The 24,600-nt window shown below is 41.0% G+C and overlaps 1 protein-coding gene across 1 annotated transcript in view; it reads right to left on the bottom strand.

Annotated features, from left to right (window-relative positions):
- LOC123245810 (calreticulin-like) overlaps positions 1 to 24,600 on the bottom strand; it is a 37,299-nt gene that overhangs the window by 5,041 nt on the left and 7,658 nt on the right. Inside the window, exons 3-7 of the mRNA XM_044674810.1 lie at positions 11,526 to 11,729; positions 10,005 to 10,099; positions 5,256 to 5,465; positions 4,104 to 4,217; positions 2,251 to 2,394 (exon numbers count right to left, since the gene is read on the bottom strand). Coding sequence (XP_044530745.1) covers positions 2,251 to 2,394; positions 4,104 to 4,217; positions 5,256 to 5,465; positions 10,005 to 10,099; positions 11,526 to 11,729 — 767 coding nt within the window. The remainder of the gene's footprint in view (positions 1 to 2,250; positions 2,395 to 4,103; positions 4,218 to 5,255; positions 5,466 to 10,004; positions 10,100 to 11,525; positions 11,730 to 24,600) is intronic.

Here is a 24,600-nt window from a genome sequence, read left to right as displayed (position 1 = left end):
GAGAGAGAGGAAAAGAGAGAGAGAGAGAGAGAGAGAGAGAGAGAGAGAGAGAGAGAGAGAGAGAGAGAGAGAGAGAGAGAAGGAGAGGGAGAAGGAGAGGAAGAGAAGGAGGAGGAGGGAGGAAGAGGGAGAGAGAGGGAGAGAAGGAAAGAGGGAGAGAGGGGGAAGGGAAAAGAGAGAAAGGGGGAAGGGGAGAGGGAGAAAGAGACAGAGACAGAGAGAGAAATAATAAATAAAGCCATCACCATTTTTATTAACTCAGCCCAAGATTATACTAGTCTATCTAGGTGGGGGGTGGGTACAGGAGAGGGTAGCTGAGGGGAGATAGTCACATCATATTGCTAATTTATATTGAGTTTACTGTGCAGTAACCCCCCAGGTACTCTGCATGAGAACTATGGTCTAGCCTTGTCTCCCTGCCCCATTCCTATGTAGCTATTTAAAACCAAGTGCAGAATTTGACATTTGTTCCTATTCTGTTTCATCAGATTGGATTTGGCCCATCATTCCAGACTCTCCAAGTCTTTCTGGTATTCTCTAGCAGGAAAATTGTTCACGTAGACTTAAGGGGCCACAGGTCAGATATGTTGCAGTAAGGATTCTCCCATCAGGCCTGGGACTGCTCAGAACATTCTGTACCTCTCTGAAACCACTGTTGAATTTGACTTTGTATTTGTGTCCGTGTTTCATCCCATCAAGGCATTCCTTTCTGGAGAGGAAGAATTCTAGAAAGAATCCTGAAGTCAGGGGTCATGGATACCACCAATTAGCTATGTGACCTTGGGCAAGTCACTTAAACTCTTTGAGAAGCCTCAATTTTCCCAGGTATAAAATGGCAATATTTATAGTTATAGTGCCTACCTCACAAGGTTGCTGTAAAAGAAAGCTCTTTGTAAACCTGGAAGCACTACAGAAACTGTCGTTATCAGCTTTATTGAAGGGAACAAAATATATACAAAGTAATTGGGGAAGGAAAGACATTGGCCCCTGGAGGATTTACTGAAGACAGGGAGAGGGACCGGACCTATGATTTCACAACAATTTCATTGTTATTGATAACTCTTAAGTGAGGAAACTTCTTCCACCCATTTTAGAGAGTTGCCTACAATCCTGGGAAGTGAAGTGACTTTCCCAGAGTTGCCCAGCCAGGATGTGCCAGAAGCAGGACTTGCTGACTTCAAGAACCCTAACCTTTATACAGCACTACCTTTTCCATAGCGATGGGCAAATTAAATAAGGCTGCTAGAGGAGTAACAATATTAATAATGATAGTACTCTACATTCGAAGCATCCTTTCAACTTTTCAAAGTTTATTCACATAGATGATTTCATTTTATTATCCTAGGCAACTAATGAAGCAAAGCGAGTGGGTAAAATTATGCCATTTTATAGATGAGAAGACTGAGGCTCAAGGAGGGAAGAAGGTACTTAAGGGCGATTCAAGTCTGTCCATCCCAAAGAATAGGAAAAACTGAACAGGAATGTCTGCATTTTCCTCAGCATTTCTAGTTTCAAGCAATGGAATTACCCAACCCCCACAGGGCTCATTAACACTTTGAGGTTTGGGGAAACAGAGCCTTGTTCTGTTTGGCCTCAGAGGGCAGGACCCAAAGCCAGGGGAGGAAGCTGCAAAGAGGCAGATTTAGGACCAAAATCAAGAAAATCTCAGTGATATCTCTCAGCATCTAAAAGTGGGATGAGCTGGGGTTTTAAATGGCAGAATGGATTCCTCTTCATCGATAGCTTAGCCAGTGATGGACAAACTTTTTAAAGAGGGGACCAAAGGAAAGGAAATGCTCATCTGTTTCTAAGTCAGTCTGTTTCTTTTTTTTTTTTTTTTACCCTTAATTTCGGTGCATTGTCTCATAGGTGGAAGATTGGTAAGGGTGGGCAATGGGGGTCAAGTGACTTGCCCAGGGTCACACAGCTGGCTGAGTCCGGGTTTGAACCTAGGACCTCCTGTCTCTAGGCCTGACTCTCACTCCACTGAGCTACCCAGCTGCCCCTAAGTCAGTCTGTTTCTAAGGCAACTCTTTCAAAGTTTCACTGTATTGTATCCTACTCATTGTATTCATCAGATTAGGAATAATGTCCCTGGGGGACTGATAGAACATTTCAGGGCCCGATACCACCATCTTGCCTGCCGGCTGTAGTTTGCCCATCACTGGTTAGACTATAGAAGCCCTCTTTGATCTCTTTCCACTGTGAGCTTCTATAATTCTAAGTAATTGTCATTTAAGTGCTTCCTACCTGCCAAATGTCCAGGCCCAGGACACTGATGTTGTAATATCTGTAAATATTGGGATCTGGTTTATACTTCGGGTTGTCAATCTCGGGATGCACCCACTCGCCTTTGTAATCTGGATTATCGATTATTCGAGGCTTCCACTCACCCTAAAAACAGAATAGGAAAAACTGAACAGGAATGTCTGCATTTTCCTCAGCATTTCTAGTTTCAAGCAATGGAATTACCCAAATTTGTTATTCAATCATTTCAGTCATGTCTGACTCTTCATGACCCCATTCGTAGTTTTCTTGGCAAGGATAATAGAGTACTTTGTCATGTTTTTCTCCAGTTCATTTGACAGATGAGGAAATGGAGGCAAACAAGATAAAGTGACTTGCCCAGGGTCACACAGCTAAGAAGTATCTGAGGTCAGATTTGAACCCAGGACCTCCCATCTCTAGACCTGGTTTTCAGTCTACTGAGCCACCCAAGCTGCCCCCAGATTTTGGCTTTTTTTAGATGAGAGTCAGCCTGATCTGATGAAGACTCCATTGCTTTTGAGTATAGAAAATCTAAGGTTCAAGGCCTTCTTTTGACACTTGGTGGAAATGTGACATTGGGCAAGAAATTTAACCTCCCTGGGCCTCCATCTCATAGAGTCACAGAAAGCAAAGTAGAAAGGGCTACTGAGGGTATCTGGTCCTATTATTCCCTCATTTTATAGATGAGGAACCTGAGGTCCAGAAAGTAGAATTGATTTTTCAGTTACACAGATAATAAGTGTCAGAGCCATAGTTTAAAGCCAGGTCCTCGACCACAGATGATGGCCTGAATGAATAAATGAACAACAAATGAATGAGAATGAAAAAAGCGTCTCTTGAGTGCTTCTTCTGTGTTCAGTGCTAGGGGACACACAAAGAAAAGGAAGGCAGGCCCTGTTCTCAGGGAGTTTATTTTCTAATGTATAGACAACCCATATGGAAAGTTTCAGCTACTAGAAAGACGGAAAGGTTCCGTGATCCTTAGGGTACAATAGCAAAGCAGATGTTAATGCCTCTTCTTCTTTTTTTAAAACTCTTACCTTCCATCTTGGAATTGATACCAAGTATTGATTCCAAGGCAGAAGAACAGGAAGGGCTAGGCAATGGGGATTAAATGACTTGTCCAGGGTTATATAGCTAGGAAGTGTCTAAGGCTAGATTTGAACCCAGGACCTCCCATCTCTAGACCTGGCTCTCAATCCACTGAGCCACACAGCTGCCCCTGAGAATAGTTTCACTGTTCTTAAAAAGAAATCTTCATTTGATCCTGTAGTTTTCATCCTATGTCTCTTCATAGCCAAAGTTCTAGAAAGAGTTACTGTTAATATATGAGATGAGTTCAAATCTGGCCTCAGATCCTTCCTAGCTGTATGACCCTGGGCAAGTCATATTGACTAGCCCCTTCCCACTTTTCTGTATCTGGAATGGATACACAGTACTGATCCCAAGATGGAAGGTAAGGGTTTTTATTTTCTTTTGTTTTGTTTTTTAAAGGAAAGCATGGAATCATGTCCCCAAGATTTCTCTCCTACAGACTAATCCTCCCCGGTGGCCTCAACTGTTCCTCAGGGGAAGAATGTATTCCGGTGAATGGGCTAATGCACACTGCTGACTCAGGATTCCCAGGTCAGTTGTCCTCCTAGCTTCTCCTGGGATAGTAGAAACAGAAGAAGTAGGTTTGAACCAATGGAAGATAAGCTTGGCATCATTCTGTACCCAGTGCCCCCGCAAAAGATTTCCACCAAGACTCAGAGTTGATCCGTTATCCATTAGGACTTCCATCCTTTTCTTGTTCTATATTTTACTTCTCTTTGGAGGAGAAAAATCCCCTTTACCTTATACTTTAGATTTGGGATCAAAGGGGGTTCCCACTTGCCATCCATTGCTTCATCCCAATCATCAGGTTTCTTCGCATCTGGATCCGGGATTTTTTCAAAATCTTGCCAGTCCTAAGATAAAATTAATCTACTATAAAGACTTGTTGGCAGCCCTGGGACATAGCAGATAGAAATATACACAGAGCACTCTTGTGATAGCAGACTAAAAATGTGCATCTTCCATTGGAGGCGGAAGGAAGGGTTAATAAGCTAATGTGAGTCCTCCCTGCAGGATCATCCACAATGAACAATTCCTCTATTCTCTATCCTCCACTCCATCAGTCTTTGATTTCCATTTAACCTCTGATAGTAACAGGAAGTGGGTTTGCTCCTTCTTTGGCTACCCCATGCCAAGACAGGAATAAGCCTGCTTAATGCTGGAACCATGTCTTCTTCTACATTGAAGGGATTTAGCAACTTGTGGGAAGGCCAGGAGTTTCCAATTCCTTTAACTGAGCTCATATGGCATAGCTTCCAGACCCCTCATTGGAACAAGGAAGGCTGAGGAGGTCAAGGAGCAGAGCTGTACATCACGAAGGACACCCAGAATACTTGGTGGTCCTGGAATCAGAGCTGGCAACTGCTTCCTGGGCTTTGCTTAGAGTAATGGGAAAGGTGGCCCACCTGGAAAAATCTCCTCTCTTTATGACTGAAGTTCTATAATCAGTAATTCATTTAATGAATGATCTACTACAAATCCCTTGAGCACCTTCTATTCAAATGACACTGTTATGGGGACTACTGTACATCTGTAAGATAGCATATAATACAATTGTGCTTGGATTCAATTGAATTCTGGGTAGGATCTTTAGCTTTGGCTTTATACCTAAGAGTTCTAGAATTCATTCCTAAAAACCTAGAATGTTAGAACTGAGAAAGACCTTGGACATCGTGTTATTCAATCCCCAAACAATTATTTAGGTGACTATTAGGTGCCCAGCACAGTTTGGATCTCTGAGGATACAAAGACAGTTCTCCCAGAACAAAACGATTTCCAGATATGCAGAATGCCTGTTGAAAGTGAAATAATTTTCAAAGACTCATAAAATTCTTTGTCTCTTTAATTGGCACCATTTACAGTGCAAGGGGTCCGGAGGAGCATCCATTTACCTCTGGCTTCTTGTCATCAGGATCCACAATTTGGGGTCGCTCATCCCATTTTCGAGGTTTCCTTGCATAAGGATCTTTGATTTTTTTCGGGGGTAGAAAATCCCAGTCATCTTCTAAGGCCCCAACTGCCACTAGCTCATTATCTATTTTGACCCCATAGGTGGAATCCGGACGAAGAATCAGAGTGTATAGGTGAGTGTCCTTATTGATCTGGAGGGAAGGGAGAAAGAGAGGGGAAGGAGACAAATTCTGAAAGGTCTGCTGCATTACTCAGGGTGGCTCCCCTCACAGTTGGAACAAGGAGCTTGATGGGTCATAGGTGATGCTGACTCTCTCTCTCTCTCTCTCTCTCTCTCTCTCTCTCCCCCCTCTCTCCCTTCCTCTCCTCCCCCCCCCTCCTCTCTCTTCTCTCTCTGTTTTCCCCCTCTGTCTTTCTGTCTGTCTCATAAAGTCTTACCTTCTGTCTTAGAATCAGTTCTAAGTATTGGTTCCAAGGCAGAAGAATGGCAATTGGGGTTAAGTGACTTGCCCAAGATCATATAGCTAGGAAGTGTCTGAGAGCAGATTTGAACCAAAGACCTCCAATCTCTAGGTTTGATTCTCCATCCACTGAGCCATCTAGCTGTCCCTGATCCCATATCTCTAATCAAATTAGGTTCAGCATGATCAGAAGATCTGGAAGGGTTACATAGGAGGAGCTTTCCTACTTACCCTTTAAAAATGGAAAGGATGGAATCATGTCACCATGTTTTCTCTCCTACAGACTCATCTTCCCTAGTAGCCTCAACTTCCCTTACTAGTGTTGTTGTACCCAGTGCAGAAAGGAGAATCAATCCTAGAATTCAGAGCACTTTGAAATGTCCAAGAAGAGGATGTGAGCATTACTGATATTGTTTTCATTTAACAACAGTAACTGGACCAGTAGGAGACAATGCATCCAACTGGGACACTCTAAAGACACTGAGGGAGGAAGCAGCTTCAAGGAGCATTTCATAGCAAGTGTTAAGTTCAAGTGCTACCACCTACATGGGCCATTTCCTGATCCCTTCAGTTGCTAAAGTCACACAGATGACTTTGTGTTGACCTTGTACATGCAGTATAGTTCCCTAAATATGCATAGAGTCATATATTTTCTCCCCAGATAGAATATGAGCTCCTTAAAATATAAATCTTTGAATAAGGTCCTTCCTTATTCATAATATGTCATTGTCCATGTCATATGTGGACATTTTATTACTGAGAGAGGCAGAAAAAGGATATTTATATGGGAAAAGCAGTTTGAACTTCCTAGTTGTATGACCCTGTTTGCCTAGCCCTTGCCCTTCCATTTTTTTTTTTTAACTTTTAAAACCCTCACCTTCCATCTTGGAGTCAATATTGTGTATTGGCTCCAAGGCAGAAGAGTGGTGAGGGTGGGCAATGGGGGGTCAAGTGACTTGCCCAGGGTCACCCAGCTGGGAAGTAGCTGAGGCCAGATTTGAACCTAGGACCTCCCGACGCCCTTCCATTTTAAGAGTTGTTACTAAGAACAAAAATGTTGTATGGTGATCAATTGTGAAAGTCTTAACTACTCTGAGCAATACAGTGATCTCAGAAATTCTGAAGGACTGATGACAAAGAATACTCTCCACCTCCAGGGAAAGAATTGATGGAGTCAATATACAGATTAAAGCATGTGATTTTTTAATTTTAGTTTGCGTTTTTATTTTGGGGGTTTGGTTTTGTATAAGTATTCTTTTCCACAATGACCAATATGGAAGTATTTTATGTATGATAATACCTGTATATCCCAGAACAAATTACTCACCATCTCTAAGAAGGGGAAGGGAGATAATTTGGATCTTATAATTTCAGAAAATACGTTGAAAACTGTTATTACATATAATTGGGAAAATAAAATATCTTTGAATTTAAAAAAGGTTGTTACTAAGAACAGAAATATTATATGATGATCAGCTGTGAAGGACTAAACCAGTAATGGCAAATCTTTTAGAGAATGAATGCCAAAGCTACAACCCTCATGTCATATGTGAGCCCCCCACCTTACCCCAGGCAGGGGAAGGAGGAAGGGCTCCCATTTTGCTGCTGAGCAGAGGGATAGTTCATGGGAGAAATGTCCTCAGGCATGTGTGGAGAGGGGCAAAGGAGCAGCCCTCTCCGACATACTCCAGCAAGTGTGCCATAAGTTTACCAACATAGGACTTAACATTATCAGCAAAGTAAGTCTTCGCAATAACCAGAAGGACCCATGATGAAAATGTTCCCCACAGCCAAAGAAGGAACCACTGCAGTCTGAGGCCAATCAAAGCAGGCCATCTTCTACTATATTTCTTTTCATGAGATTTCTATTGTTTGTGTGATATGTGACTTCTATCATGACATGGACAATATGGAAATATGTATTACCGGAAAGTACAAGTATACCTGTATCAGACTATTCACCCCCTTGGGAAGGTGGGGAGAGGAGGGAGAGGAGAGGAAGGAGTTCTGAGATATACAGGTATTATCATACAAAAATTTTAAATATGAATTTTAAAATGTCAAAAAAAATTGTCAAAAATTGTTTCTATGTGTAACTGTAAAATTAAATTAAAAAAAAGATTTTTAAAAGAGTTGTTACTAAGACAGAAAGTAAGGGTTTTAAAGAAAGAGACAGCTAAGGGCCTTAGAGGAAACCATCCCTCAGGTAAATGTCCTGAGAGGAAGTATCTGAAAATAGCTCAGAGACAGGAGTGCTGAACAAAGGTGGCGATGGCTACAGTGCATTGTTGTCTATAAATTCCTTGACATAGAACTGTTTTCAGGGTTTTGAAGGTTAAAACTGACCTGAAATCTAAGAAATGGATGGAGATTATGGGGAAATTGTCCATTGCTTGTGTTATACCTAGTAGAACTGTGGAATTTGGGTTCCTCCACCTGAGTTACAGAAGTATCTCTGCCTATGAAGAAACCTTGCAAAGATGTCAGATGAGTTGGTGAAAAGATGAGAAAGCAGAGATGGGAAGAACAGGACACGGCAAGCATCTGGGGACAAGCTGATAAGAGACACTGAAGCAGAGAGGAAGAGAATCAAAAGCTAAGAACCACTATTTGGGGCTGAGTCAGAGGAGAATGATGAGTGAAACCAGACAACGTCTGAGTTTCCTGCTGGGAGTTCACTGTTGGAGAGCTCTATGGCTGACAGGAACTCGCTGGGGAAAACAGAATCCTGCTCTGGAACAAGATGGCTGGGCTTGGCTTTGTACTCTTTGTTGTCATCAATAGCCTTAGAGAGGGGGAGCCCTTGAAGAGCCTGACTCCATTGCCCTGCGTTCCTCTCCCTGGATTGAGAAAGAGGGACTCCTCAGAGCTCAGAGAGTAGATCTGGGGAGCTTGCTTGTCCCTGAAATGGTTTAACAGTGTTTTAGCACCCAGCCAAAGGAGCAGACCTGGAAAACTGCAGATCCCTGGTGCAGGCAGGATTGCTTTTTGCTGAGAGTACACCAATTCTGCACTAGTAACCAAATTTAATTTTTCTGCCACCCAGGAGCAGCAGAGAAGCAGCTTCTTCTTACAAGTCAGCACAGAATCTCAGAAGAGGAACAGGCGATGTGACTGTTCTCTAAAAGAGACCACTGACATCCAGTCCTACTGTCTAAAAATGCTGATTCTGGGATATGGTTTCCTTACTCACGAGCCTCCCTGATGGGTTTCTGTAAATGCTCACCCATTCTCCCCCATGTGCTTTTTGGTTGGAGAACATGCCCCAGGTTTATGAGTGAGCTGTTATATTTTGATTATTACTATTTTTTTTCTTCTAGAGTAGATGTTATGATTGTTCTTGCTTTTCTCTCTTCTTGTCTGGTAAATGTTTTGTGTTTAAGAGTCAGTGTAACATTATATCTGATTTGCATAAATAGGAAATATGCCGGTAGGGGCTCAAGAGCTCTAATGGTTAAGGCAGCTAGGTGGCTCAGGGGATAGAGAGCCAGGAGGTCCTGGGTTCAAATCTCATCTCAGACATGTTCTAGCTGGGTGACTCCAGGCAAGTCACCTAATCCCAATTGCCTAACTTGTAACACTCTTCTGCATAGTATTGATTCTAAGATGGAAATAAGGGTTAAAAAAAAAATCTATAGTGATGCTCAGTAAGAGTAAATGCCTCCCACCGCAGGGTTAACTCATAGGATCCCAAGAGTAGTAGAAACTAGTAGAAACAAGGCAGGCTGTTGACTGTCATATTCCTGAAGGCAAAACCCTCCCAGATCTGACGTTGTGAGTTCATGCTGGAGAAGGATTACAGATATGTTGAACCATCAGCTACACTGGCAGCATGAGGGGTCAACACCATGGCTAGGCTACAATTCTATTCTGGGTGACCCTGGACGAATCCCTGGACAACACCCTGGGAAATGCTCCAAGACTACAAATCGCACAACAGCTGCCTTCTTACATCCGTAGAGGGAGTTTTCTCGCTGAGAATTCCTTCTATCAATAAAACCTCTGATCTGAACAAACACACACTCACACAAGTCTAAAGCTTTGTGCTGAGAAGATGAGAAATGGGAGCCTGGTTCCTTCATCCTGACTTAGCTTGACTAGCGCTACTGGCCCTGGGTCTCTAAAATGGTCTGTTTTGTTTTTCATGGAAAACCTTGGAATTTAGCATCAGAAGGATTCTCTGGTCCAATTGGTGTGGTCTCACCATCCTTCACCTGCAGCTTTCTTGGAATCTCTCCCAAACCTCCAAGCCGAGGCTTGTGGACTTACCCTGCACTTGATGGTTTTATTATTTTCATGGTTTTTTCCTTTGTAATTAAGGATGACATGTACCTTGTTGTTTCCCATTCCACAGATATCTGGGCCTGAAAATGAAAACCCCAACGGCATCAGAACAATTGTAACATCAATGTTTAGGACCATAGGCAGAGACAAGTCTCCCCATCATGGTATCAGAACCAGGCAAGGTGAAAAGGCCTGGGATGGATAACCCCTCTGGTGGTTCTGCCAACATTTGGGTTTGTATCCTTACAAAATCTTTATCCTTTAACCCCTACCTTCGGTCTTAGAATTAATACTGAGTGTAGGCTCCGAAGCAGAAGAGCAGTAAGAGCTAGGTAACAGGGGTGAAATGACTTGTCCAGGGTCACACAATTAGGAAGTATCTGAGACTGGATTTGAACCCAGGACCTCATGTCTCCAACTGAGCTACTGAGCCACATAGCTGCCCCAAGGATGGAATTTTTAAGTGGAGAGTGTAGAATCTCAACTTCAAGGGGCCATTTAATCCTACTGGTGCCAGACCAAGAGAAGAACACTAGTGTAGCCATGTTAAACCCACCAATTTGGGATAATCACTATTCATAGTGGGAGGAAATAGCTCAGCCAGGCCACTCAGTAGTAGCAGTAGTTGCTTCTCTGAGTTTTCCCTGTTTGTCTTGTGTGATCCTGACTTCTGAGTCCCCGAGAGAAATATTTAGAAGCTAAGTAGAATATCCAGAACTCCTTGTTTGGGGCTTGGGCTACTTGGCGCATTGTAAAGGGAATCAAAGCAAAGGAGACACATCATAGATTCAACTCAGAAATATGTACGTCATCTTCAGTGATGGGTTCGACCTCTCAGCTGAAGCATGCAGGGACCTGATCCTTGACATGATTCGTCCTTTATGCTCCAATCAAACTAGGTTTCTCAGTTGTCATTTAGTCATTTTTCAGGCTCTTTATGACTCCATTTGGGATTTTCTTGGCAAAGATTCTGGAGTGATTTGCCGTTTCCTTATCTAGGGGCAAAAGGAGGTTAAGTGACTTGCCCAAGTACATATAGCTAGGAAGTCTCTGAGGCTGGATTTGAACTTAGATCTTCCTACCTCCAAGCCCTGCCCTCTATCCAGTATACCACCTAGCAGCCCTCAAATTTATGCCATGTGTTTGCAAATGCCATTCGCTACTTCAGAACTCAAATCCCTCCTTGTCCTTCTCCTCTGTCACAATCCTACCTGTTCTTTAAGTGCCAGCTGGCTCCTTAAAGTTAAAAATGATCCCTTTCCTGTTTGAATTGTTTATGCTTTTATTGTATATTGTATTGATAATCTATTCCGTACCAGGTTTATAAAAGTGTTCCATTTCCTCTGGGTAATGTGAGGCAAATAATTTTCCTCTCAGAGCTTCAGTTTCTTCTTTTATAAAATAAGGAGGTGGACTGTAAGGGTCACTCCCAGCTCTAAAATTCTGGCACTATCACATCCTTGGCCATGGCCAAGGAGAGAGGCCTTGGCTGGCTGAAGAACTCACCAAACATGATGTAGTAGGTTGAGTTGGAATTCATTTTCTCTTGATCCAGGTCCTCCGGGAAGAGCTTAATATAGCCCCCACCACAATCAATCCCCTGCTCGTGCTTCACTGAAAACTGTATCACCAAGCTTTGGCCCTCATTGCTGAAGGGCTTGAATCGTGCTGACAAGGCATAAAACTTGGCATCTTCAGTTGTCTGGATACCTGAAGAGAGAGGAAACACAGACTTGACAGCTGAAATTTGTCAGCAGCAGATAAAGTGGGCTTGGGAAAACCCCAATAAAATCAGTAGAAAATGGGAGCATACCCAATAGGGATGGTCAGATCAGCCTGCCTAGGAGCCAAGTGAGTATATAAGGCCCACATGGCCCAGATTCTTGGATGAAAGTTTGATATTTTTTCAATTAAATACTTTAGAGACCCACTATGTACCAGGTACTGCTGGGTTTAATACTTAGTCTGAGTAGAGAAGAGCCCCTTGGTGGGAGCTACCTCCTCATCTCCACCTCCCAGTTTCTCTGGCTTCCATCAAATCTCAGCTAAAGTCTCTTCTTTAAAAAGCCTTTCCCAATCCCCCTTATTGCTAGTGTCTTCCCTCTATTCATTATTTCCAATCTACTCTGTATAGATCTTGTTTATACGAGAAAGACCCCAGACTAGGCAGCTAGGAAAAAGAGTGGATAGAGAGTTGAGCCTGGAGTCATGAAGACCTAAGTTTAAATTCTGGCTTAGACACGTACTAACTGTATGACCTTGGGCAAGTCACTTAACTTCAGTTTGTCTCAATTTCCTCAGTTGTAAAAGGGGTGTAAGAACAGCATTTACCTTCTAGGGTTGTTGTGAGGCCCAAATAAGATAAACAAATGTAAAAAAGAGTCAGCTAGGTAACACAGCAGATAAAGTGCTGGACTTGGAGTCAGGAAGACTCATAATTGTGGATTCAAATCTGGCCTCAGATTCTTTTTAGCTGTGTGATCCTGGGCAAGTCACTTAACCCTGTTTGCTTCAGGTTCCTCATCTGTCAAATGAGCTAGAGAAGGAAACAGCAAACCACTCCAATATCTTTGCCAAGAAAACCCCAAACAGAGTCACAAAAGTAGGATGTGACTAAAAAAATGACTGAATAACAACAGTGTAAAAAAAGTGTTTAACAGGTACCTAGCACATAGTAGGCAATATATAAATGCTTATTCCCATTCCCCTCCCTTCTTGTACATGGTTGTTTGTATGTTGTCTCCCCACTAGATGATGAGTACCTTGAGGACAAAGACTATGTTTTGTCTTTCTCTTAGTATTTCCAGTACTTAGCACAGTGCCTGGCATATAGTAGGTGTCTAATAAATTCTATTTGACTTACCAACTGACTGATTGGGAGGAAACAAGCTCAGCCCCCTGGGCCAATGCTTCTTTGTTGTCTTATGGGGAAGGCAGGGGGGAGTTAAATATTTATCTGAATTCAGAAGGGTGAGTAGGAGACAGGAATGGACAATAGTCTGGAACCAAATAAGTTAGGGAAACTGGGTTTAGCTGTTTGGGAATGGCAGTTGACAGGAGTGACAGTTGGGCCTTAACTGTCACACTTGCTCCATCTAGACAAGGAGTCTGTGAAACCAGCAAATAAATGACAAGAGGATCTATAAACAAAAGTTTAATTTAAGAAAACTATAGTCTAAAGAAGAGAGAAGGGGTTTCTATTCTACCAGTCTACAGGCAAGCCTTAGGGACAGGGAATGGACTTATCTACACTAAGCTAAAACTATAGCAGGGCAGGGCACAATGGAGATCAGGAAGGAAAGTGGGATATCCTCACTACAGACTCCTGTCACAATCCAGGGATGGTACAGCTTTCCCAGATCTTCAGCCAGTACTCCTTCAATTGGGTAAGTCAGGGAGCTAAACCAACCTGAGCTGACCAGCAACTCAGGTTAGATTTTATAGTCTCTACCCAACCTCCCACAGGCAAATGACTTTCCTCCTTCCAGATATCAGGATATCAGGACACAAACTCCACTTCCTCTGAGGTCTCCCAAGGGTCAGTTACAACTTGTCCCCAATCACATGGAGTCTGTCCCAGAGAGAGCAACCACATTTGCTGCTTCCCCATTCCATTTAGAATTCTTCAGCCCTGCCTGCTAAGTCTCCTAAATACTCATTTATTAATCTTCCTCACAACAGTTGTTACATAAATATTTGAACCTAGAGGGATGTCCTTCCTCCTTCAAAAAAACATTTTAAGGAATAAATAATTAAGGAATTAATCATTAAGAAAAAATTAAAATTTAAAGAAAAAAAATTAAGAAATAAATAAAAAGGTTTTTCATCACCTTGCTTGGTCCCTGCCCTTGGTACTCAGATGCCTCTGATGTTATCCCTCTTACCATCTAATCATAGCAGACCTTATTTTTTATAACCAGTTTATACTTTTCTATCTCACCTCCCTAACATGACTACAAGTACCTCAAGAGAACAGAATACAAGATATAGACTGGCTGCTAGAAGGTAGTATTCCTCTCTTTCCTATGACTTTTTTCTTAATGGAAGGAAGCAAATCCAACTCATCTTTCACCCTTGTCTCTACATGATCAGAACATGGCCTTCATCATAGCAAATAGTTGGCCCATGCGCAACCTTTGCATAGCTCAATATATGACCTACTTATAGCTTTCATCACATTCAATGCATGTCTAGCACATGGTCTGCCATGGTCAACATATGGCCAGCACATAGTCTTCCATGGTCAACAGACAACTAGCACAGGGTCAGCCATGGTCAACAGATGGTCAGCACATGGTCAGACATAGTCAACAGATGGCTAGCACACAGTCTTCCATAGTCAACAGCCAACCAGCACACGGTCAGCCACGGTCAACAGATGGCCAGCACACGGTCAGCTACAGTCAATAGATGACTAGCACATGATCTGCCATGGCCAACAAATGATCTTCACCATAGTTAATATATGGCCCACATGCAGCTTTCATCACAGCCAATATATGTCTAGCACCTGGCCATTGCTGCATTAATATGTGTTCTACAAATAGCCTTCACCATGGATAATACATTGCCATGATCTTCACCATCTCTTACCCATGGTCCACATGGAGCTTTCATCAGAAGTGTCCAGCATTTGGTCTTTGTCACAATCAACAATGGTACACAAATATTCTTTACCACGGTCAGCCCATGACTAACCTTCATCATAGTAGTCAACATCCAGAAATCAAACAGGTTTAAGTAAAGTGAAAATTAAAGGCATCTCATTATTCTTTTACAACAGGGTCTATCAGCTGATTCAGCCAGAACGTTATTTTATTGAGAGATTCTGTGTGTGTGTGTGAGAGAGAGAGATCACAGATAGCTTCATTGAACACATATTTCTCAAACAGTTCAATGAGGATTCCCAAGTTTCATGCCAAGAGCCCACCCTAAGCACCCCAAGGCTGCCACGCTGGCTTTATCCTTCAGCAGGTCATTATGAGGCAGGAAGTGAGCTACAAGAAGACCAGTGCAGTTGGGCCATAATGAGAAGCTAGAAATTGGGAATAAATGAGCTTCTACTCATTTCCAGCCACCTGTCATTTTCTTCCATTCCATGAAATTTTCATAGGAAAGGAGAAATTTAATAAGTTCTTCTATTACTCATTTTCATCTTTAAATGAGCCCTAAAATTAGACTCAGAACAGCAGGCTAGGAAACATGAGAGGGGGCAAAGTTAAATGTTAAAATGAATGGGCTTTATTTATAGCAGGCAAAGGCTTGACCTCTGGCCAAGGTCTCTGACACCGAGTGCCCAGGCAATCAGTTGATACCTCCTCAGCGCCTTAGAGTTCATTTAATCCTGGAGCACCCTGGACAGACTTGAGCTGGAAGAGACCTCAGCAGTCAACTCATCCTCATTTGAGACGTAGCCAGGTGATATAGAAGGGTAAGAGCACTGGCCTTGGAACAAGGAAAACCTGAGTTCAAATCTTGACTCAGACACTTACTGGAAGTGTGACCCTGGGTGAATCTCTTAACCTCTCTCAGCCTCAGTTTTCGCATTATAACAATAGGGTTGGTGCAAGGATCAAATGAGATAATATACTTTACAAACCTTAAAATACTACATTTGTTATTATCACTTTATTGATGGAAGAAGACATGGAAAAAAAAGCAAAGTGACTTGCCCCAAATCATACATGTTATGACTAATAGACCCAGAGATTCAAACCTAGAACCTCTGACTCTAAAGTGAGCACTCTTTGCACTATCTATATGCTATCTCTCCAAAAGTCTAGTCTCTTCTGCTTAACTGTAAGCTGCTTCTTTTTTTTAACCCTTACCTTCCATCTTAGAACCATTGGTTCTAAGGCAGAAGAGCAGTAAGGGCTTGGCAATTGGGGTCAAGTGACTTGCCCAGGGTCACATAGCTAGGATGCGTCTGAGGTCAGATTTGAACCCAGGACCTCCCATCTCTGAGCCTGGTTCTCAATCCACTGAGCCACCCAACTGCCCCCTAGACTGTAAGTTTCTTGATGGCAGAGAACCCTGACTTCTTTTATCTGCAACTCCCCTGTGCAAGAAGAAAGGTCCCCCTCTCTCTCCTGCACATCCTTGGTGCTTCATAACTGTTTATAGGAGTGAATGAATTACAAGAGAGGTGCCTCTTCTGAGAGAACACTAGGGAGCACTCTTCACAAAAGCTGCTAATCCATTATCATTTTATTTAATTCACTCAACCAATATTAGAGCCTTCTATGTGCCAGGCACTGTGCTGAGCCCTGGGAATACTGGGGGGAAGAGGCAAAAGATAGTCCTTGCCCTCAAGGAGCTTGCAATCAGTATGGAGATGAAAGCAAATAAATATGTACAAACTATAGGTAGGAGAAATAGGAATGAATGATCGTTGTATTATTATAAATTATATTATTATATTAATTAACATATTAATATAATATGTTCTAATACTATATAATTTGACATTAAATTTGGAAAGCATTGGGATTAAGAAGGGTTAGGAAGGGGGCAGCTGGGTAGCTCAGTGGATTGAGAGCCAGGCCTAGAGACAGGAGGTCCTAGGTTCAAATCCGGCCTCAGACACTTCCCAGCTTTGTGACCCTGGGCAAGTCACTTGACCCCCATTGCCTACCCTTGCCAATCTTCCACCTATAAGTCAATACACAGAAGTTAAGGGTTTAAAATTAAAAAAAAAAAAAAAGAAGAAGAAGGGTTAGGAAGGCTTCCTATAGAAGGTGGGATGTTAGTCAAAGCTTATCTAAAAAAAGTCTGCATTAGACTTGCAATCAGAAGACCTAGGCTCAGTCAGTCAATAAGCATTTATTAGGAGCCTCCTGTCAGCCAGGCATTGTGCCAAGTACTGAGGATACAAAGGAAGACAAAAGCCTGTTCCTGCCATTGACAAACTCATAGTCTAAAGGGCCAGCATGCAAACAACTATGAACAAACAAGCTATAGGCAGGATGTGATATATAATATAGGAAATAGTCAACAGAGGGAAGGGACTAGAGGGATTAAGAGGGATCAGGAAAGTTTTAGGAGCAACCCGGTGGCACAGTGGATAGAGTGCTGAATCTGAAGTCAGGAAGACTCGTCTTTATAGAGAACCAAGGCATTAAATGCCCCCAAACTCTCTCCCCTCTCCTGAAGAGGTCAGGAAGAGGACACAGTTGGAGAGAACAGCAAAACCTTGAGGATAATGATGTGAAGGTGGAGAGAAATCTCTTCCCTGGCTCCAGAGGCCAGGCTCTAGTCAAAATTATGTTTGTTGACTGTTTGATTCCTTTAATGAGCTAAGCTTGGTTCCCACAGTAAAAAGAGATAAAATAAGAACTGCTTCTGGCAGCAGAGCAAGCAGAAGCCTGAGAGAGAAGCAGAAACTTAAAACCTGATAGAGGAACATGTTAGAATAAATCTAGATTGTTAGGAGCATGCTAGTGACAAGTGTTGTCCTTTTAACTCTTCGTTAACTCTCACCCCATCTCAGTCCAAGACCCTATGTGATGCTCCTGCCCATTAGATATCGTAAAAATCCCAATACATCTTCATGAATTAAAATCTGGCCTCAGACATTTACTAGCTGTGTGACTCTGGGCAAGTCACTTCCCCTGTTTGCCTCACTTTCCCCATCTGTAAAATGAGCTGGAGAAAAAAATGACAAACCACTCTAGTATCTCTGCCAAGAAAACCACAATGGGGTTAGGAATTGTTGATCACAACTGAACATTAGGATTTTAGCTGAGACTTGAAGGAAACCAGGAGGTGGAGATGAGGAAGACCAATTAAGGCCTTGGGGACAGCTAGAGAAAATTCCTGAAGGTAGGAGATTGAAGTGTCTTCTTTAGGCAACAACGAAGATATGTGTTATTGGATGAAAGAGTACTTGAGGAGGAAGTATGTAAAGTATATGAAGACTGGAAATGTGTGGGGAAGGGTGAGTTATGAAAGACATTGAATGTCAAATGGTGGATTTTGTATTTGATTCTAGAAATGATAGGGAGCCACTAGACTTTCTTGAGTAAGAGGGTGACATGGTGAGACCTATCTTTTAGGAAAATAATTTCTGTGACTGAATGGAGGATGGATTGGAGTGTAGAGAGATCTGTGCCTTACAGAATAGCCAGTAAATTATTGAAATAGTTCATGTGTGAGGTGTTGAGGACCTGCACCAGGGTGGTGGTAGTGCCAGAAAAGAGAAAAGGACATATTTGAGAGATGCTACAAAAACAAAATGAATAGACCTTGGTAAAGCTGGATATGGAGGGGTGAAAGATAGTGAGAAGTTAAGAATGGTATCTAGAATTGTAATCTGAGGGACTTGAAGGAGAGTGTTTCCCTCAACAGTAAGTTGAAAGTTTGGGAGAGAGGAAGCCTGAAGGGGGAAAAAGAATGAGTTTAGTTTTGGGCATATCAAGTTTAATCTATCTGCTGGACATCCAATTTGAGATGTCTAAAAGATAGCTGAAAATTGAGGCTGGCAGTCAGTAGAGAAGTTAGGGCTAGAGAAGTAAATTTGAGATTTTGCATTTTAGAGATGATAATTAAGCTTATGGAAGTTATTAGGATCACCTAGTGAAAGAGTATAGCAGAAGAGAAGAGGACTCTGGACAGAAGCTTGTGGGACACCTATTGTTTAGAGTATATGGTTTGGATGAGGGTCCAACAAAGAATATCAATAAGGAGTGGTCAGATAGGTAGGAAGAGAGCCATGAATCTACGTGAAGTGTCCCAGATTTCAAAAGAGAGAGTAACTAAGAGCATCGACTGCAGAGAGGTCAAGGAAAATGAGAACTGAGAAAAGGCCATTGGATTTGGCAAGAAGAGATCACTGGCAATTTTGGAGAGAGCGAATTTTGCTTGAATGGCGAGGGTTGGAAGTTGGATTATAGAGAGTTCAGAAGACAGTGAAAGGAGAGGAAGTAGAGGCATCTGTTGCAGATGGCCAGCCTTGGGGAATTTAGCCACAAAGGCAAAAGAGATATGGGCAGACAGAAGTGAGAGATTTTTGAGGATGAGAGAGACATGGACATATGAGTAGGTTTTAGGGAAGCAGCCAATTGACAGGGAGAGATGACATTTATAGAATGCTTTAATGTTTTGCAAAGTCCTTTTATCCATTATTTCATTCTATCTTCACCATGGTCCTGGGCTGTAGGTATTATTATTATCCTCTTCTTACAAATGAGAGAACTAAAACTCAGAGAAATTTTAGGTGACTTGGCCAAGACCCCACAGCTAGTGAGGCAGGTCTTAATCTCAAGCTTCTGGTCTCCAAAACTTTACCATGGTCAATACATGGCCTTCAGCATGAATGATACATGACTAGAGCACAGCCTTAGTCAAAGTCAATGTATGGCCCACAGGTAGCCTTCATCACAGTTAATACAGCTTGCCTATTGCCTCAGTTAATACAGACTCTACCTGAAGTTTTCACCAGGGACAAACCATGACTAGTCTTCATCGAAGTCAACACCTAGACATCAAATGAGTTTAAATTAACATGAAACCGTATGCTCTTTCATGTGAGGACGAAATGAGATCAAAAGCATCTGAGGCACAGAGTTCTTCAAAACACTATGCATATGTCCTTTCTTCCACCCAGACTGACATCATTAGATCAAGATAGTCTCTTGCCTGGCATAGTAGAGGCAGCACTGGCCTTGGATTGAGAGGGCCTGGGCTCATCCTGGCTGATACTTAACCTAGATGGCTGCTGAGTTCCCTTCCAGCTCTAGACCTAATAGTTCCTTTCTTCACAAACGAATTATTCATTTGAGGATTATGGGAAGCAAAATTTTCATCACAAGCTTCTGTCATTGTTTCTACTGTCAATCAGTGTCTTCTAAGAGAATAATTAAAAACCTCAGGATCAGCCCTCAACAACTGGAAGAGATCGGAGAGGCCATTGTCCAATTCTCTCAATTTAAACTCCACAAGCTGAAGTGACTCCAGGGTCACACTGCCAATAAGTAAGTGGCAGAGTCAGATCTGGCTTCCACTTGACTATACCATGCAGCCTGTAGTTATTTATTTGACATTTTGATTTATAGATTACAAACCATTTTTGCATCCATTATCTCACTTGATTCTCACAACAATCCTGTGAAATAGACAAAGCATTGATTATTATGATGACCATTTAACAGATGAGGAACCTGAAGATCAGAGATGTTGTATCTACATACAACTGTCACAGGGAAGTGCCAGGACTAGAACGCAGATCTCCTGACTCCAAGTGCACAAAAAGCTTTTCCACTGATCTCATTTTAACATTCTCCAAAATTATGCCTAATCAGCAAGATTAATTAACTAACCAGCTGCCCAAAAGAACCATATGCCCCACGCCTGACACCATTAATTCATTAAGAACATGTATCACGACATAAATAATTCATTAAGTTCTGGGAAAATTAAAAGAAAGAGTATTATAGGGGGCAGTTAGATCTCTTCATGCTACAAATGCTAGGAGTTGGTACAGTGGGGACTTGAACAACTATGTTACAACAGAGTTTCTAGGATCTTATGAAGGGTTTAGTTATAGTGTAACTGCAAATGATCATTGGTCAGGGCAAGTGGGATGTTCTTATATTCCAAAACCAAAGAGAAATATTTTGGGATCAACTTTCTATCTAAATCATAGACCCACAGAGTTAGAAGGAACTGTGGGAGCCATCTGGTCTAGCCCATCCCCAAACAGGAATTCATCTTGCAACACTCCCTCACAACAGTAATCACTTGGTCTCTCGCTGAATCCATCCCGTGGCTCAGAAACCACTGTTTTCCCACAAGGCAGCCCATTTAATTTTTGAACTGTTCTCATTTTTAGAAAGTCTTTTTTGACATCAAGCTGAACTCTTCCCATTAACCTCTTTCTTCCATCAATTCTGATTCTGCTCCTTCATGTAAACATGTTAACTTAAAATGGTTATCTAATGTGGGGCAGCTAAGTGGCTCAGAGGACAGAGAGCCAGGCTTGGAGATGGGAGGTCCTGGGTTCAAATGTGGCCTCAGACACTGTCTCGCTGTGAGACCCTGGGCAAGTCACTTAGTCCCCATTGCCTGACCCTCACTGTTCTTCTGCCTTGGAACCAACACAGTGTTGATTCTAAGATGGAAAGTAAGAGTTTATTTTTTTTAATGGTTATCTAATGGAAACATGAAGTTTTATTTAATGGAGATGAATACATATATTTAATGGAGATCAATGCAAGTGATCAATATATTAAAAAATCCAAAAAATTGCAACATGTAAGATTTGTGGACCTCCCACTTCAGGCCAGGATGGTTGAATGTATATTAGCTCATATCTCTTCATTTGAGTCTTGCTTGATCTTTATAATTTTGGTACATTAATTTTTGTTTTCTTGGTGTGTCATCCTTTCCATTACATTGTGGTAGTTACTATGATATTCTTTTCTTGGCTCTGTTTACTTCACTCTGCTTTACTTCATCTAGATCTTTCTGTACTTTTCTGTGTTCATCACACACATCATTTCTTACAGCACAGTAATATTCCTTTATATTCATGTACCACAATTTGTTTAGTCAGTCCCCAACTGGTGTACATTTTTGTTTCTATTTCTTAGCTATCATAAAAAGAGTTGCTATAAACATTTTGGAATATATTGGGCATCTAAGTGGTGCATTGGATAGAGTACTGGGTTTGAAGTCAGGAAGACTCATTTTCAAGAATTCAAATCTGGCCTCAGGCACTTCCTCAGGGCAAATCACTTAACATGTTTGCCTCAGTAGCTCAATTAGTAAAATGAGCTAAAAATTTATTATTATTATTTATTCTATAATAAAGATATAAGGAGAGGGAAGTGGCAAACTACTCCAGTATCTCTGCCAAGAAAATTTTAAATAGGGTCACAAAGAGTCATATCTGACTGAAACAATTGAACAACAATGAAAGTGGGGTCTTTCTTCTTATTGATAGCTTCTTTAGGAGATAAGCAATGGAGTCTCTGATTCAAAAATCAAATAGATTTATGAGTCTTTTTATTTGTACAGTTCCAAATTACTTTCCAATCCAAAATAATTATACCATTTCACAGTACCACCAACAATCTGTTAGTGTGCTTATCCTCCCACGATCCATCCAACATTGTTGCCATTTTTTGGATCACTTTTGCCAGTTTTACAGTGTGTAAGGTAAATTTTTAGAGCTATTTTGATTCCCATTTCTCTTATTAGTAGTGATTGAGATCACTCTTTCATGTGCTTGTGAAAACAGTTGTTCTTTTGGGAATTGTTTGTTCATATACTTTGACCATTTATCTATTGGGGAAAGGCTTTGTCATATTTACATATACATATATAGACAGATAGGTAGATATAATTTATTAATAGTTTACATATATCTTGGTTATCGGGTTGGATAAATTTGATACAAAGATTTCCCCCATGTGACCACTTCCCTTCGTATTCTAGGTATATCAATTTTGTATGTGAAGGAACTTTTCGGTTTCAAGTATTCAAATGTATCTGTTTTATCTTTTGTAATTGCCTCTACTTTTGGTTAAGATTATATTTCCCATCTTGCCTTATCAGTGGGTAGGGAAGGAGAGGGAATTTAGAACTGAAAATAAAATTAAATTGAACAATAACAGAAGAATATATGTAATAATAGCTATGAAAGTCATAGATTCTGTTTCTCTTCTAAATTAAAAAATAGTATGATATAAAGATCATAAAATTCTAAGGATATCAAAGTCACACATCCATTTAGAATATATTGTAGAGTGTGTTGTAAGATGTTAGTCTACTCCTTTTTTCTGTCAGACTTATTTCTAATTTTCCCAACAGTTTTTTTTTTAATCAAATGAAGAGTTTTTGCCTTAGGAAATTTACATTTTGCATTTTATCAAATACTGAGTTATTGAGTTCTCTTACTTCTGAATCCCACTTGTCTAGTCTGTTCCACTGCTCTATCTCTCTATTCTTTAAGCAATACCATATGACTTTGATGTCTGCTGCTTTATAATATTGTCTGAACTCTGGAAGTGCTATTACCTCTTTTCTCTACTTCTTTCCACCATTTCCTTTAATATTCTAGGTCTTTTATTTTTCCAAATGAATTTCATTATTATTTTATCAAGCTCTGAAAAGTATCCCCTTGGTAATTTCATTGGTATGGCATTAAAAGTATAAATTAATTTTGGTAGTATTGTTCCAAGTACATTCTTAATAAATATTAATCATATAAACTGCATATAGGATGAATTATTTCTATAGTAACAAACTTTCCCATGATTTAAAATGAATGACATCTTTTTCTTAATTCTTCATTTATGTATACATGTACACATATATCAAGCTTTATGTAAAAACAGAATAGTATAATGGGAAGAACACTGAATTTAGAATAAGAGGGCTTGGATTAAAGTTGTGACTCTTGTATTAGCTGTGAGATTGTGAGCAAGACATTTCCTTTCCTCTGAGCCTCAGACTCCTTATCTGTAAAATAAAAGATTTGGGGGGCGCAGCTGGGTAGCTCAGTGGATTGAGAACCAGGCTTAGAGACGGGAGGTCCTAGGTTCAAATCTGGCCTCAGACACTTCCCAGCTGTGTAACCCTGGGCAAGTCACTTGACCCCCATTGCCTACCCTTACCTCTCTTCTGCCTTGGAGCCAATACACAGTATTGACTCCAAAACAGAAAGTAAGGGTTAAAAAAAATTTTTTAAATTAACATTTGGGCAAGATAATCTCTTAAAATCTCTTCTAGGTCTAAATCTCAGGATACTTCTTAAATTAAATTAAAATTATTTTTTTATATTTTATATATTAAAAATCAATTTTAAAAAAGTTGTACTTTTATCAGTGTTGCTTCTGTATCTTAGTAGATACTATGCTCAAATAAACCAAAACCAAAAAACCATTGCCTGGTACTCAACATTCTAGTGAGTTTCATGAGGATAGTCCTGGGATCTCAGACATTGAGCACTTGAATTGAATGCAAAGCTATTCCAATCTGGAAGAGTTTAGGAGGGCCAACAAAAGACTGTGTTTGCTCATTGGCTAGCTTTTGAGGACCCTAGGTCTTCTCTACCTTGGGGGTGCATCTGAGGAGGAAGGCAGGAAAGGAAATGACACTTTAGGGGGTGAACAAAGGCATGATTCATAAACAGCAAGGGATCTTTAAAAATTGGAACTTTCTAATTCAACCACTCCCAGTTACAGGAACACTCACTGAAGGGTTTCAGTTATAACAAATCATGAAGATATTAAAGATGTATTCAAAAATTGACTCTAATGAGCAAAGTGTTCATGGATCAGACTAATGGATATATTTCTAATATTTCACATGATTGATTTCTGAATCCTTAAATTGGATAGGTCTTAAATTTTGTGGAACTTGAAAATTAAGCCTCTATTATTATCTGCAGTCTGGAAGACTAGCAAACTGTTTGTAAAGGTCCTTTGAAATGTCTAAGACCTACACTTAACATCTAAATAAGTTTGGTGCCAATGTTCTGGGAAGAAGAAGGTTAGATTAAAGTCAGGAAGGACTTTGAAGTGAGCTTCTTTCCTGGGCATCCTGCTGTACAGTTGTGTTGCTATCTGTTCCTTTATCT

Source organism: Gracilinanus agilis, chromosome 4 (assembly GCF_016433145.1).
Source record: "Gracilinanus agilis isolate LMUSP501 chromosome 4, AgileGrace, whole genome shotgun sequence".
In the NCBI taxonomy this organism is placed as follows: Eukaryota; Metazoa; Chordata; class Mammalia; order Didelphimorphia; family Didelphidae; genus Gracilinanus; species Gracilinanus agilis.
This window is presented reverse-complemented; position numbering and strand designations above follow the sequence as displayed.